We start from the raw sequence: 13,503 nt of genomic DNA on the forward strand, positions 1-13,503 counted from the left end.
AAAAATAAAGAATAAATATTATTTTTATTAAATGCGAAGGTATTTAGTTAATTACCAATCACATATTAGTTTACTTTTTAATAAAATAACTTTAAAATATTATTTTAAAAAAACTTTAAAATAGAATAAAAAAAGAGAGGCATAAATATTAAAATAACAACGACAAAATGGTCACGATGTCAGAGTCAAAGCGACAAGTAACAAACGGCAACCTGCGCCGTTACCGAACACGTCAAGTCAACAAAAGCCACGCCGATCGTGCCCTCACCTAAAGCAACGGAGAAACTGACGGCATCCGTTACCCCGCCCACTCAACCAAAAAACCACCTGAGTCAATTCTAGTCAAAGACATATATACCCCCACCACTCGCTAGTCCCAATCTCTCTCCCTCTCTCTCTCTCCGCGATACGCATAATTCGATTCCCGCAATCGAACCGAATAAGTAACAGTGTCGGGTCTCAATTTATCGGGTTCTGTATCGGACTGTACTAAGAAAAAAAACATACTTTTTGTAACTGTTCTGAAAACTTTACTCTCTCAGAGAGAATCGGCCATGGCTGAGAGGGAGAGCCTCGAAGCTCTCCAACGACAACAAAACCAGAAAACGCACAGTGAAGTACAAAACGACAACAATTTAGAACTAGAAGAAGGAGAAGTAGAAGACGAAGAAGAAGAGGAAGAAGACGAGGAAGAAGAGGAAGAGAGTCAACTCAGTGAGTTACAGCAACTACCTGATTCTCAACACGTGGAGTTATCGACCTCTCAAGTGGAGGAGTTGAAGGAGTCACAATTGGAAGGCTTAGTAGCTGCACCTTCCACACAGATATTATCTGAGAACCATCAGTGTGTTGGTAGGTTTTCTTTTGGAAAGAGTGTGTTTAGTTCATTTAGGTTCGGCTTGTTTGAGAGTGATCGCTGGTGATCTTGCAGGTTCGCGGGATAATTCAGCTTTGGAACCGCATGTGGAAGCTGAATTTAAGGTTAGAGAGTTGGCTTAGTCATTTATACTGTCTGGTTGATTGGTTCATTCGTTTATTTTGGTTCTGTGGTTTTTTCTTTGCGAATTTAATGCTTTCGCTGTTTGAAATATGTTTGCTTGAATTTGAGAGAAGTTTTTATATGTATGGCACTTATTCTACATTTATTTAGTCTTTGCATAAAAAAAATTGTTTGTTAGATGGAATTTAAGAATTGATGCGTCAGAGGATGCTTGGTGACAGTGTTCTGCTCTTAGGAGCTATTTTCTTCTAGAATAGTTATGACTGGCTGCATATAGAAAAAAAAAGCTGCAAAATTTTGATTTGGTTGAAATGATCTCAAGTACATGCTACTGAACTTCGAGATGTTAATGAATAGGGAAAAAAAAATCAGCAATAATAAAAAAATTGAGAGCTGAAGAAGTTGAATTGGGGAAAAAATTGATATATATAACCCTGCAATTATTATTATATATATTATTTTAAAAAAAATTGTTTGATTTTCACTGCTTCAGCTTTCATTAGCCCAAATGAAAATGCAATCATCTCATATGGTAAAGTGAGAAATAGAAAAGAAAAAAAAAAAAAAGAAAAAGGAATTCTTTGAGGCCCGGCCTAGTTGCTTCTTATACTTTGACTGTCCTATTTCAGAAAGCCATAACATGTTCTATGAGGGTTGGCCTTGATGCAACAATAGGATTGCTCCTTTGTGACCACTGAGCTGAAGGTCATGGGGTTGAGTAATGGAAATAACCTGTTTGCCTAAATTAGGGGAAGGCTGTGTACAGTAGAGAACACTCCTCTGGCCCTCAGAAAACTGTGGAATCTCACACGTTATGAATTGCCAAGTTCACAATTTTATGTTTATATTTTGTAACCTAGCCTTTGGAAAGTTCAACACCTTGGTTCACAGTTGTATGAAGGTTGTTCAAGTGCATTTGTAAGAGGACTACATGTTAGTCGCCAGATATAGGACCAAAGCGTGACTCCTAGCTACAGTGGATGCTTTCTTTCTCTCTCCCTGTCTCTAACAAATATAAATCTAGAAGCTCAAATGCATGGAATTTCAGGGATGTTAACATCATGCAGTTAATTTCTTGTGTATAAGAGAGTTTATTGAAATCCCACTTCAGTTCAGCATTTTACTTGTTGAATTTTTGGCTGAAAGCTATTTAATCTTTGCAGACTAGTTAACATTTTAGAGTCTTTACCGGCTAGCTAGTTACCCTTTCTTATGAAGCACAATCAAAATTCTATAGTCAAATGAAGGTTTTACTGTTCCTGCTATATCAAAATTCAGATGACTCCTTATCTTGATCGTCATGCTGAGTTATAACAAAATTTTTGCAACTTCAGAAAAAAAAAAGGCTTGAAAGAAGTTCTGAGTTGCCTTGTGTGTATGAGTTGCATCTTCTAGGTCAATTTGATATAGGTTAGAGATGTTAAAGGTAAAGAGAAATATACTTTACTTTTAAGTCAGAAAAATGGTTGGTCTATTTTTTTTGTTATGAAAATTTGGCTCTAGTCCGATTCTTGATTTTCCCGTGTCATACTCATGTTGACACGACATGGCATGGGACACAATATGGAAAATGTGTCTAACACATTCATGCAATTAGACACTTGAGTGACAGAGGTCTTTAATGATGAAAAGCATAGTTAATAGAGCACTCTTTTCTCTCAAGATGAAGAGCATGGATAACAGAGCATTATTTTCCTCTAGATAGAAAATAGTTGTATTTTGAATGATGCATTTGATGATCTATTTAAACTATATATTCTTACATAATTTTATATTGTTTATTCTATTTTATTTTGTATAACATAACGTATCCAAGCAATCATGTCTAAATTTAGAATTTTAGATCCATATCCCTGCATTTTTTTATTTAGAAAGTTGATAAGTCAGACACGGGGATATTTACTCATTTTTGATACTCATACCTGAGTCTAAGTAACATAGCAATTTAGTAGGTTAGGCCCTTATCTTTATAGGTCAATTATTTTAGTAATTTAGCTGGAGAGGAAAGAGCAGTTTACTTGTATTTTACAATAATTTAGCGATGATTTGTTCTGTTCATTTCTCCTCTTCTCGCATTTGCTTTGTTTATCTGCAAGTTTTTAAAACATGTAATATCAATATGTCAGATTTTATGTGATAGTGTTGTTGCTGAGGTATTAGCCTTACATTCTGACAAGTCATTCGCTGCACTCTATGCATTTCTAAATTCCATGCCAGTTATATTTTACAATAATTTATTCATAATCTGTTCTCTTCATTACTTTGTTAATTTCTCTTTTCCTATTTGCTTTGTTTGTCTGCAAGTAGAACATGTAATACCAATATGTCAGATTTTATATATACACTGTTGTTTCTTAGGCACAAGCCTTACACTCTGACAAGTCAACTGCTACTCTATGCATTTACTAATCTTCTTTCTGGAGTCTGGATACATCTGTATACTTTTGTGATCTATCCTGAATGAGAACATTGTACCATATGCATGAGCTTTTGTCTGCGTTAGTGAAATATAGTTTTTCAATGAATGTAATGTTGTCATTGTATGTGTTCTTTTTAATGTCCAGGGGCATGAAGTATTGGGAAATCTAACTACCCGGCATGCTGAGGCTCAGATCCAAAATGAGATTCAGTCTTCTCTATGCCCAACTTCCTTGTCAGAGCTTTCACCAACTTCTGTTACACAACCTATATTGTCTGCTCCAAGTCCAACATTACCAGAAATAAGGCAGTCACCATCAAAGCTTAATAACGTATCCGCACAAGAAGCAGATCAACAAAATTCTTCTGATCCTAAAAGTCTCTCTGTTCCCATTTTGAAAGCACGTATTCCTGATGGTTACAGCTGGCGAAAATATGGTCAGAAGCAAGTGAAGAGTCCTAAAGGTTCTCGAAGTTATTACAAGTGCACATATTCTGACTGTTTTGCCAAAAAGATCGAATGTGCAGACCATTCAGGCCATGTGATCGAGATTGTTAATAAAGGAACCCACAGTCATGATCCACCTCGAAAGAATAACCCCACCAGAGAAATCAAGGTTGCATTATCATCTGCACCTGTTATGAGCAATAGTTTAAAAGAACATCCAATAAGCACACTCAAGGATTCAGATCAGGCCACATTGCCAAAAGAACCTATAAAGGAAACACCCATGAGTCCTGAGAAAAAGCGGCAGAGTTCAAGTGGTTCTGATGGGAATGGGAGAATTCAAATCAAAGAGGAGCATATCAGTGAGCCTGAACCAAAACGGAGGTAAGGTTTCTCATAATTGAATTTCTTATGTGATGTTAACACTTTTCAATTTAATTGTGGAAAGGCACCGTTTGAGATCATTTAGTTTTAATATTTTTGCTCCTTGTTGACCAGAGTGAAGAAGGAGAACTTAGAATGTTCAGATACTCTCATAAAAACTGGAAAGAAACCAAAATTTGTTGTGCATGCAGCAGGGGATGTGGGAATCTCAGGTGACGGGTACAGATGGCGCAAGTATGGACAAAAGATGGTGAAGGGAAATCCCCATCCCAGGTGCATGTTTGTTTCTTCATTTATTCTTTGCATGGTTGAAAATTTTTAGCTAATACCTATTAACATGTGATAACACTGTTTAAGATGTATTGTAAGGGTGAATTCTGTAGCTTCTGAATTATGGTTCTTTTTTATTTATAAGAGAGGAAAAGAAAATTAATATTTAAATAAGAGGAAATTGATTTATCATACTCATTTGTGAATGCTCATGTTAATAGTGCTCTCTCTCTCCCCTCATCCTTCCTTCTTTTCTGCTTTCTTCTGATACAGACTCATGCTTTTAAAGATCATATTCTTTGGTTGCATATTTAAACTACTGTGTTGTGTTGGTTTTGACTAAACCAGTTAGAAATGTTTTATTTGTCCAATATTTTGTATCCTTACCCTTTTGATGGCTTCATCATTTGATTGATATCTTGTGCTGCTATAGAATGTTAATGTTTCTATATGTTTTGGGGAAATGGTCCTTTGATTTTCTTAGATAACGTTTATTGGGTCCTTGGGGATGAGTTCCCTTTCTTGTCTATCTGCAGAGACAAGGGCAGAGGAGTTGTATCATGGTCCATCTTCTATTACAATTTTTAAGGTGAACTTGGCTTCTTCTCAGAAGATTGAATTCTTTGAGGTTCCTAAAAAGTAGTGCACTAAAATGGACTTTTGGAAGTGTTTGAATGGTTATTCTTTAGAGAGATATAGTAGTTGGGTAGTTAGATTTAAAAGGTTTTCTGTAAATGTGTCAGCTGACTTCATTGCTCATCTTCTGTGCCATTTGGATGATAAGAGTTATAGCATACCTGCTCTTTGTCTGAGATGACCGACATAGTGCAAAATCTCTTCTGAGCTAGTCTGAATCTGGCACAGGAACTTCAGTTAGAAAGTTAATCAACTGGTTCACAACTTCATTGTGTTGAGGAGATGTATTATTGAAAGAAGGCTAAATGCATAATTGCCCTCACCTTTTCATAAAATGTCATTTTACCCTCTCAATTTTATTTTTATCCTATTTTCTCCTTTAACTTTTAAATGTTGAATGATTTAATCTCTACAAAGTGAGAGAGTGTACATATCACCCTCTTTAACTTTTAATTATTGAATAATTTAATCCCTGGTAGAGTAAAGAACAATACTCAACAGAAGTAGGAAGGGAATAAAGGAAGAAGAGGATGATAGCCAATACTCTCTACAAAGTGAGAGAGTGTATGTATCACCCTTTTTAGTTTTTAATTATTGAATAATTTAATCCCTAGTAAAGTAAAGAACAATACACAACAGAAGTAGGAAGGAAATAAAGGAAGGAGAGGATGACAGCCAATACTCGGCAAACAAGGGTTGTATTTCTGAAAAATTACCAGCCTCTCAATCTAAGATTTTCTCTATACTCACAAAGCATGCTTTTTACATTCACTTTTGTCTTATTTATAAACATTCTCTCTGTATTCCACAACTAGCCTATTCTATTGATTCCTGCTGAGTCTTCAATTTCTGTTATTTCCTTTTATCCTTCTAGAATAAACTCTAAATGGTTTTGGGCCTCCCTCTTTGGTAGCCTTCGTAACAATACATTCCCCAAGAGAAGTGGCCTTGTTCTCAAGGCTGAAGGAAGGAAATTGACCCTTGAAATCAGATTCATCAATCCAAGTGGCATTTTCAATAGATTGTCCTTCTCACTGAACTAAGTGTTGTTGAATTGGAACCTCATGTTTTTGGATGGTGCGAGTATTTAGAACAGATTCGGGTACCACCGTAGGCAGATCTTCAGTAGCTAGTTCGGCTAGTAAAATTGGATTAGGAATATGATCTCCAATGGCTTTCTTGAGTTGAAAAATATGGAAAATTGGTGAATATGAGAAGATGCAGACATTTTCAGCCAGTAAGCAATAACTCCTATTCTGGCAAGCATTTTAAAAGGACCATAGAAACGGGGAGCCAGCTTTTGATTTATTCTAGAAGCCACAGATTGTTGTCAATGGGGTCGAAGTTTGAGAAAAACATAAATCACCAATTTGAAACTCTAATTCCCTTCTTTTCTTTTCAGCAGTATTCTTCATTCTTTGTTGGGCCTTATGCAAGTTGTTTAGCTATCGCGTTATTTCATCATGATCAGCCAGTGTAGCAGCAACAGAATCTTTTCGAGTCTCTCCTGGCAGAAATTGAGTAACGGAGGGGGGATGACGACCATAAACTATTTCAAATGGTGTTTTACCAGCGGCACTTTGAAAGAATGTATTATACCAAAATTCTGTCCAGCTCAACCAGTTGGCCCAAGTCTTTGACTATTCATAAGAAAAACAATGCAAATACAATTCAATGGTCCTGTTGAGGACCTCGGTTTGTCCATACTTATGTGGATGATAGGCGGAACAAAACCGCAACTGAGTACCTTGTAACCTAAAGATTTTAGTTCAAAAGGAGCTTAAGAAGATAGGATCCCAGTCACTTGCCATAGTTTTAGGAATACCATGCAAGCGGATAATCTCCCTTGTAAACAACTGTGCAACCATCTGTGAATGGGTATCTTAAGGGAAGGAAGTGGCCATACTAGGATAACCTATCCACAGTAACCAGAATGCAATCAATTCCTTTAGACGATGTAAACTGATGATAAAATCAAGAGCAACATCCTCCCAGATGTTTTGTGGAATATGTAAGGGCTATAGAAGAGCCGCTGGTGACTAAGTATCGTACTTGGTAAGTTGACAAATCAAACAGGAAGCCACAAATTAAGTTACCATTTTCATCATCCCAGCCCAATAAAAGGACGCTGCGATCCTGCGGTATGTTCGGTATGTCCTAGAATGGTCCCCTATCAAAGTTGAGTGACATTTTGAAATAAGCCTGCGAGTCCACGGAGAGGCGGCAGGAATCACCAAGCGGCCTTTGAAATAGAGCCGCTGATTAATAATAGCATACTGGAGGTAAATGAGGATTCTGTTTCAAATAAGAAATTATCTATTGGAGTTTAGCATCATTAGATATGTCAACGTTGAGGGAGTCCCAGTCCAACCAAGTGGGAAAAGGGAGAACAGACAGAGTGAAGTGATCATCTTCCTTACGGGATAGAGCATCTACGACCTTATTATAGATACCAGGCTTGTATTCCACTGTAAAACGATAGCCCAATAATTTCGGAAGCCATTGCTGCAGTGTTGGAGTAGTAATTGGTTGCTCAAGTAAATGACGAAGGCTGCGCTGGTCAGTGCGGACCATAAAGACTTTGCCAGTTAGATAGGGGCGCCAATGATTCACAGCAAGACCAAAGCCATTAGTTCTCACTCATACGCGAAAGTGGCCAGCATTTTGGTGGCTAGAGCTTTACTAAAAAATGCAATAGGTCGTCCTTCTTGCATTAGGACGAGGGCGCACCCCGAACCCTGAAGCATCACAATCAAGAATGAATGGTTTGGTGAAATCCGGCAATTGCAGGACTGGGGAAGAAGTGATTGCTAGTTTGAGCTGGTCGAAAGCCATTTGTGCCTCTGTTCCCCAATTAAAATTGACTCTTTCTCGTAATAAGGCTGTAAGAGCATTTTGTCCGTAGTGACGGATAAAACATAAGTAATAGCCTGTTAATAAGAGAAATCCTCTTACGGAGGTGGTCGTTTTGAGTTGAGGCCAACGCAACACACCGGAGACTTTTGAGGGATCCATAGCCACACCTTTGGCAGAGATAATGTGACCCAGATATTCCACTGGAAGTTTTTCCTAAAGAACACTTCCTCAGATTTGCATAGAGTTGATTGGACTGAAGTAATTGCAAAACTATCCGTAGGTGTTGCACATGAGATTCCCAGGTGGGGCTGTAAACCAAGATATCCTCAAAAAACATCAGCACAAATCAATGTAGATAGGGCCTGAACACATCATTCATAACAAATTGAAATGTTGCCGGTGCATTAATGAGGCCGAATGGCGTAACAAGAAATTCGTAATGACCTGAATGAGTATGGAAAGCCGTCTTATGGACATCATCAATAACTACCCGAATCTGATGATAACCAGATTTCAAATCTAATTTTGAGAAATATCGAGCTCCATGTAATTCATCCAGCATCTCCTGAATGACTGGAATGGGATATTTGTCAGGTATGGTGGCTTTATTGAGTTGACGATAATCCACACAGAATTGCTAGCTGCTGTCCTTTTTTTTTTTTTTTTAACTAACAGAATAGGGCTTGAAAAGGAGCTACAACTAGGTTGAATGATTCCTGCGGAAAGCACCAGTTTCTCCACCTCATCTTTTTGATTGTGACCATACTGGTAAGGCTTAATACTGATAGGTTCTGTGCTGGCTTCAGAGGAATGTGGTGGTCAGCATATCGGTGGAGAGGGAGAGAAGTTGCCTCAGACAAGACTTGGACGAACTCAGAGAAGAGTGTCAAAATATCTGGGTGAAGATTTTCCCCCAATCGAAAACCCTAATGTTAGGCTTTTTGTGGATGGAGGTATCTGCCAGAGAAGAGCAGCACAGGAGACATCTAGGGTCTTGTGAATAGCTTGTGTTGATAAGGGAGTGCAACTAAGAGAGGAATCGCCTCGAAGGGTAATGCGAGTGCCCCCAGAGAGAAAGGACATTGTCATATGGTTCCAGTTGACCTGAACATCCCCTAATTGTTCCAGCCATGATACCCCCAAAATCAAATCAACACCACTCAAGGGAAAGACATAACAATCTGCCTTCAGTGTCAAAGATTGTGCTTGTAATTTGAGATTGTGACAAATTCCGATGGAAATAACTCATCGACCATCCCCTAATTTGACAGAAAAAAGAGAAGTTAAATGTACCGGCAGATGATAAGAAGTCACAAATTTGTCCGAGATAAAATTGTGAGAAGCACCACTATCCACCATAACAATGATGGGAAGGGAAACCATTGATCCCCAGAACGTCATAGTTTTAGAGTGGGTAACGCCCGCAATAGAGAACAACGGCAATTCCAAAAGAGAAAAATGGCCTTCATCAATAATCAAAGGGTAGAGCATTGGAACATCAGTCTTAAGAGTATCAATTTTGCCTTCGTACACCGAACCCTCATCTTCAGCAGCAATAAGGGCTTACAAGGATTTACTGGGGCATTCATGCAAGGGTGGGTATGGTTGTTTACACTTAAAATAAAGACCTTAGATTGGAGCTCTTGGTATTCATGATGAGAATAATAGCGAGTGGTACAAGGGCAAAGGGATGACAATGAGGATTTGGCTAGCGGTGGGGGAAGAGAACGGATGGGAAGTGTGTGATTCTGGTTTTTGTCGAGTGGTCGTGAGGGTTGAGAATCCTTGCAAGGTTGAGGTCTCTGCTGTGGGCCTAGTTTGGGCTCCACAACGGTTAAAGGCTTAGGAGATAGAAACTGGGCTGAGGTCTTAGGTTGATAACCAACTGAATACTGAAATGAGTAGGAGGCCAGTTGAGAAAGTGGCAAGCCCAGGTGAGATTCAATCTCACGTTCCACCTCCCTGGAAATTCTCATAACAAATATAAATCTTGCATTTCATGAGAACGTAAGCGAACTTGGATTTCCGCATGTAAGCTGTTCAAAAAATATTCTAGAGAATGAGCATTAGATAACAGAGGTACCTGGGAAGAACGCCTTACAAATTCATTAATATACTCAGTCACTGATTTTGTTTGATGGATAGCGACCAAATATTCAAAGGGATTATCCAACGCTTCAATTCGATGTTTTAGAAGTAACTCAATAGTGAGTTGCTGCCATGTAAGATCAGGCTTATGTTGTCTCAACCACCTGAGCCAATGAAGGAGGTTACCATCCATGGCAATCAAAGAAACAGGGACTTTCATGGCCTTTGTTGTCTGATTAATTTCAAAATATTGCTCAGCACGAGCAATTCAACCGACTGGGTCTATTTCGTCAAACAGAGGCATCTCTACTTTGTCTGTTAAAACAGTGGAAGAAGTGGTGGAAGGATGGCCTGGGTTTGTGGGTTAAGAGGAGAGGTGGAAATGGCAACCGATGGTAACGGAGAAGCAGTGGAATCTTCTACCGTGATGGCCTTACCTTGAATGAAGGATGTGAGCACCGCTTCGAGCTTAGTGAATCGCTGATCTTGTTCAGATTGCCAAGCTGCTTGTTCTAGATGAAAAGTTTTGAAAGTATCCTCTAATACAGTGGTGTTCCTCTCTACTTGATCGACACAAGACTCCATTCTGATTTTGGGCATCGACAAACGACTGCAGGTCAGGATCAATTTGATAGAGTAAAGAACAATACACAACAGAAGTAGGAAGGGAATAAAGGAAGAAGAGGATGATAGCCAATACTCCGCAAACAAGGGTTGTATTTCTAGAAAATTACCAGCCTCTCAATATGAGATTTTCTCTATACTCACAAAACATGCCTTTTACATCCTCTTTTGTCTTATTTATAAACATTCTCTTGTCTTATTTATAAACATTCTCTCTATATCCTACAGGTAGCCTATTCTATTGATTGCTGCTGAGTCATCAATTTCTGTTATATCCTTCTAGAATATACTCTAAATGGTTTTGGGCCTCCCTCTTTGGCAGCCTTCATAACAATCTCTATGATGTGGCAGCACGTGAATATCATATGTCAGTTCTAGGAATTAAGTTATTTTACCAATTTGAAAGTTGAAAGAGTAAATAGGATAAAGTTAAAGTTGAAGGGTAAAATGACTTTTTATGAAAAGTTGATGAGGCAAATTATGAACTGATCATCTGATGTTTGACTTGTTCAAATTCATGTGCTAATAGTTGAATCTTGTAGAGTTCCATGGTAATTATGATTGGCTGGAATCCCAGTGTCCTTCACGCCTTCTTTCTAGCTCACACATATTTATGGATGCATATTTTCAAAGTTTGAAATTCATTTTGCTTGGTCAAATTGCTTACAGATGTCATGCCTTTAATCCTAAGGTTTTCCTATTGATTTCCTCTTACCTAACTGGAATATGCTCATCAAGATAAACTCAATTGGTAGCCTTGGCCATTCAAACCTCACTACTAGCAAGGGGGAAAAAAGGGGGAAAAGGAAAAGAGATTCAAAAGCAAGTCAAAGTGTTCCTTCTTGTAGTAGGTTATGTAGCTTGATCAGTTGTTATGTCATGCTCCATAGATGTTAGTCCCTCGGAGGACATCAAGCAACAATTGAGTAATGGTTCAAGTGAATGTTGGTGAGTGAACTATGAGGAGCTGTAGACTTGGTGACTTGTGACTTGTGGAGTGAGCAGTGGAGAATAATGTCATTTACTTTAGATACCAAGATGATATTCGCGAAGTTGGCTTCTAGCTGGAAGAAAGTGTCTGAACTGAAGTATTGGCTTTATGATTTGGATAATATTTGTGAGACAGCTTTAGGGAAGAATTGTGTCTCATATAATTGTGAAAGATGGCTTTCATTACATAAGGGAATTAGTATTAACGAGTGTTTAGAACTAACTCAAGTCCCTCATGATTTTTAGATGATGAACAGTGGAGATAGTATTGTCTCCTTTGTGATTGCAGCATGACCTTTGCATGTTGGTCTTCTTGTTCTTAGATGGGTCACGAGTTAATTACATTCCTATCACTTATACCAAATACTGTGCTCCTCCTTGTTCAATGCAAATTGTACGGCAAACTTGAAGTCACATGCAAGAGTGTTGGCCATATAGATCCACAATGCTAAATCAGAGCTGGTAGATAAGAAAACCTTTTATTTTTGAGAAGCATTCCCGATAAAAGTGAAGGTTACATTATGTCGGAATTTTTCGTATATTACCTGATTAATTGGAGCGAGGAAGTAGCTTCCAGGATGACAATCAGTTGAAAGCTCTAATTGCTAATTTACTACCAAAACTTAATCCACCCTGTGAGTTCTATTACTTTGTTCTTATTTATTCCTCAAAACAAATTTTGCAGGAACTATTATAGATGCACATCCGCTGGGTGTCCTGTTCGTAAACACATTGAAACAGCAGTAGGTAACACAAACGCAGTCGTGATCACATATAAGGGAGTACATGATCATGACATGCCAGTACCCAAAAAGCGACATGGTCCGCCGAGTGCTCCCCTTGTAGCTGCTGCTGCTCCTGCTTCTATGAACAATTTGCAGCCCAAGAAAACTGATACATTCCAGAACCAAGTAACTTCAACGCAATGGTCTGTCGGAAAGGAAGGTGAATTAACCAGTGAAACCTTGGACGTTGGAGGTGAGAAGGAAAAGGCAATGGAGTCAGCCCGAACTCTTCTGAGCATTGGATTTGAAATCAAGCCTTGCTGATGGATCCTTTCTCTAGACCGTGCAAGACGAAAAGGTTATCTATGCTCGGCCTCCCTTGAAAATCGCGTAGCTGTTTAGATGTGAATTATTATTGAATTATGAGGTTTGATGATTTGAATTTTTTTTTTTTATAAATCTTTTTTCAACTTTCCTTCTTCCTCCAGTCCAGCCTTTCATCAGACAGACATCTGTATATTTGGTATTGTACACAATCAGTAAGCTAATAGTATTGGAACATGGAATTGGTTGGCACCAATTTTTCCATATCTTTGTTGTGACCCATTTCAATATCTTCATCTTCTTATGTGCCCCAGATCTGCAAATGTCAGGTAGCTGACAGCTTTAAAAGTTGGTGCTGAAAGTTTAAGCAGGGAAGTTGCATGATGCATTCAAAATGCCTATGTTGTCTCCAGTGTAAAACTAAAATTAGAATGGTTACGAAAGAAAAATAGACACATTTACTTTAGGGTAAATTATATCATTCATTCCTCAACATTAAGAATAATTTCATGTTCATCCTTCAATTTTATTGTCACCAAGATATCTTTCAATTTTACGAATAGTTTCATATTCGTGAAAAGGTAATTTTAATTTTTTTAGAGATTTTTGTTAAGATAAAATTAATGTTGGGAGATATTTTGAAGTTGATAAACGAATATAAAATTAATTTTGAAGTTGAGAGATATTTTGATAATATTTTCAAAGTCAGAGAGATATTTTAATAATAATAAAATAAAGTC

At 38.0% G+C, this 13,503-nt stretch overlaps 1 protein-coding gene across 1 annotated transcript; it reads left to right on the plus strand.

Moving 5' to 3' along the window:
* Positions 1 to 476: 476 nt before the first annotated feature.
* LOC110607380 (probable WRKY transcription factor 32) lies at positions 477 to 13,039 on the plus strand. Its single transcript, XM_021746479.2, has 5 exons — positions 477 to 852; positions 932 to 981; positions 3,565 to 4,250; positions 4,365 to 4,523; positions 12,400 to 13,039. Exons 1-5 carry the CDS (start codon positions 555 to 557, stop codon positions 12,761 to 12,763), a joined length of 1,557 nt encoding a protein of 518 aa, XP_021602171.1. The 5' UTR covers positions 477 to 554; the 3' UTR covers positions 12,764 to 13,039.
* The last annotated feature ends 464 nt before the right edge of the window (positions 13,040 to 13,503 follow it).

The sequence above is a fragment of the Manihot esculenta genome, chromosome 14 (assembly GCF_001659605.2).
Source record: "Manihot esculenta cultivar AM560-2 chromosome 14, M.esculenta_v8, whole genome shotgun sequence".
Classification (NCBI taxonomy): domain Eukaryota; kingdom Viridiplantae; phylum Streptophyta; class Magnoliopsida; order Malpighiales; family Euphorbiaceae; genus Manihot; species Manihot esculenta.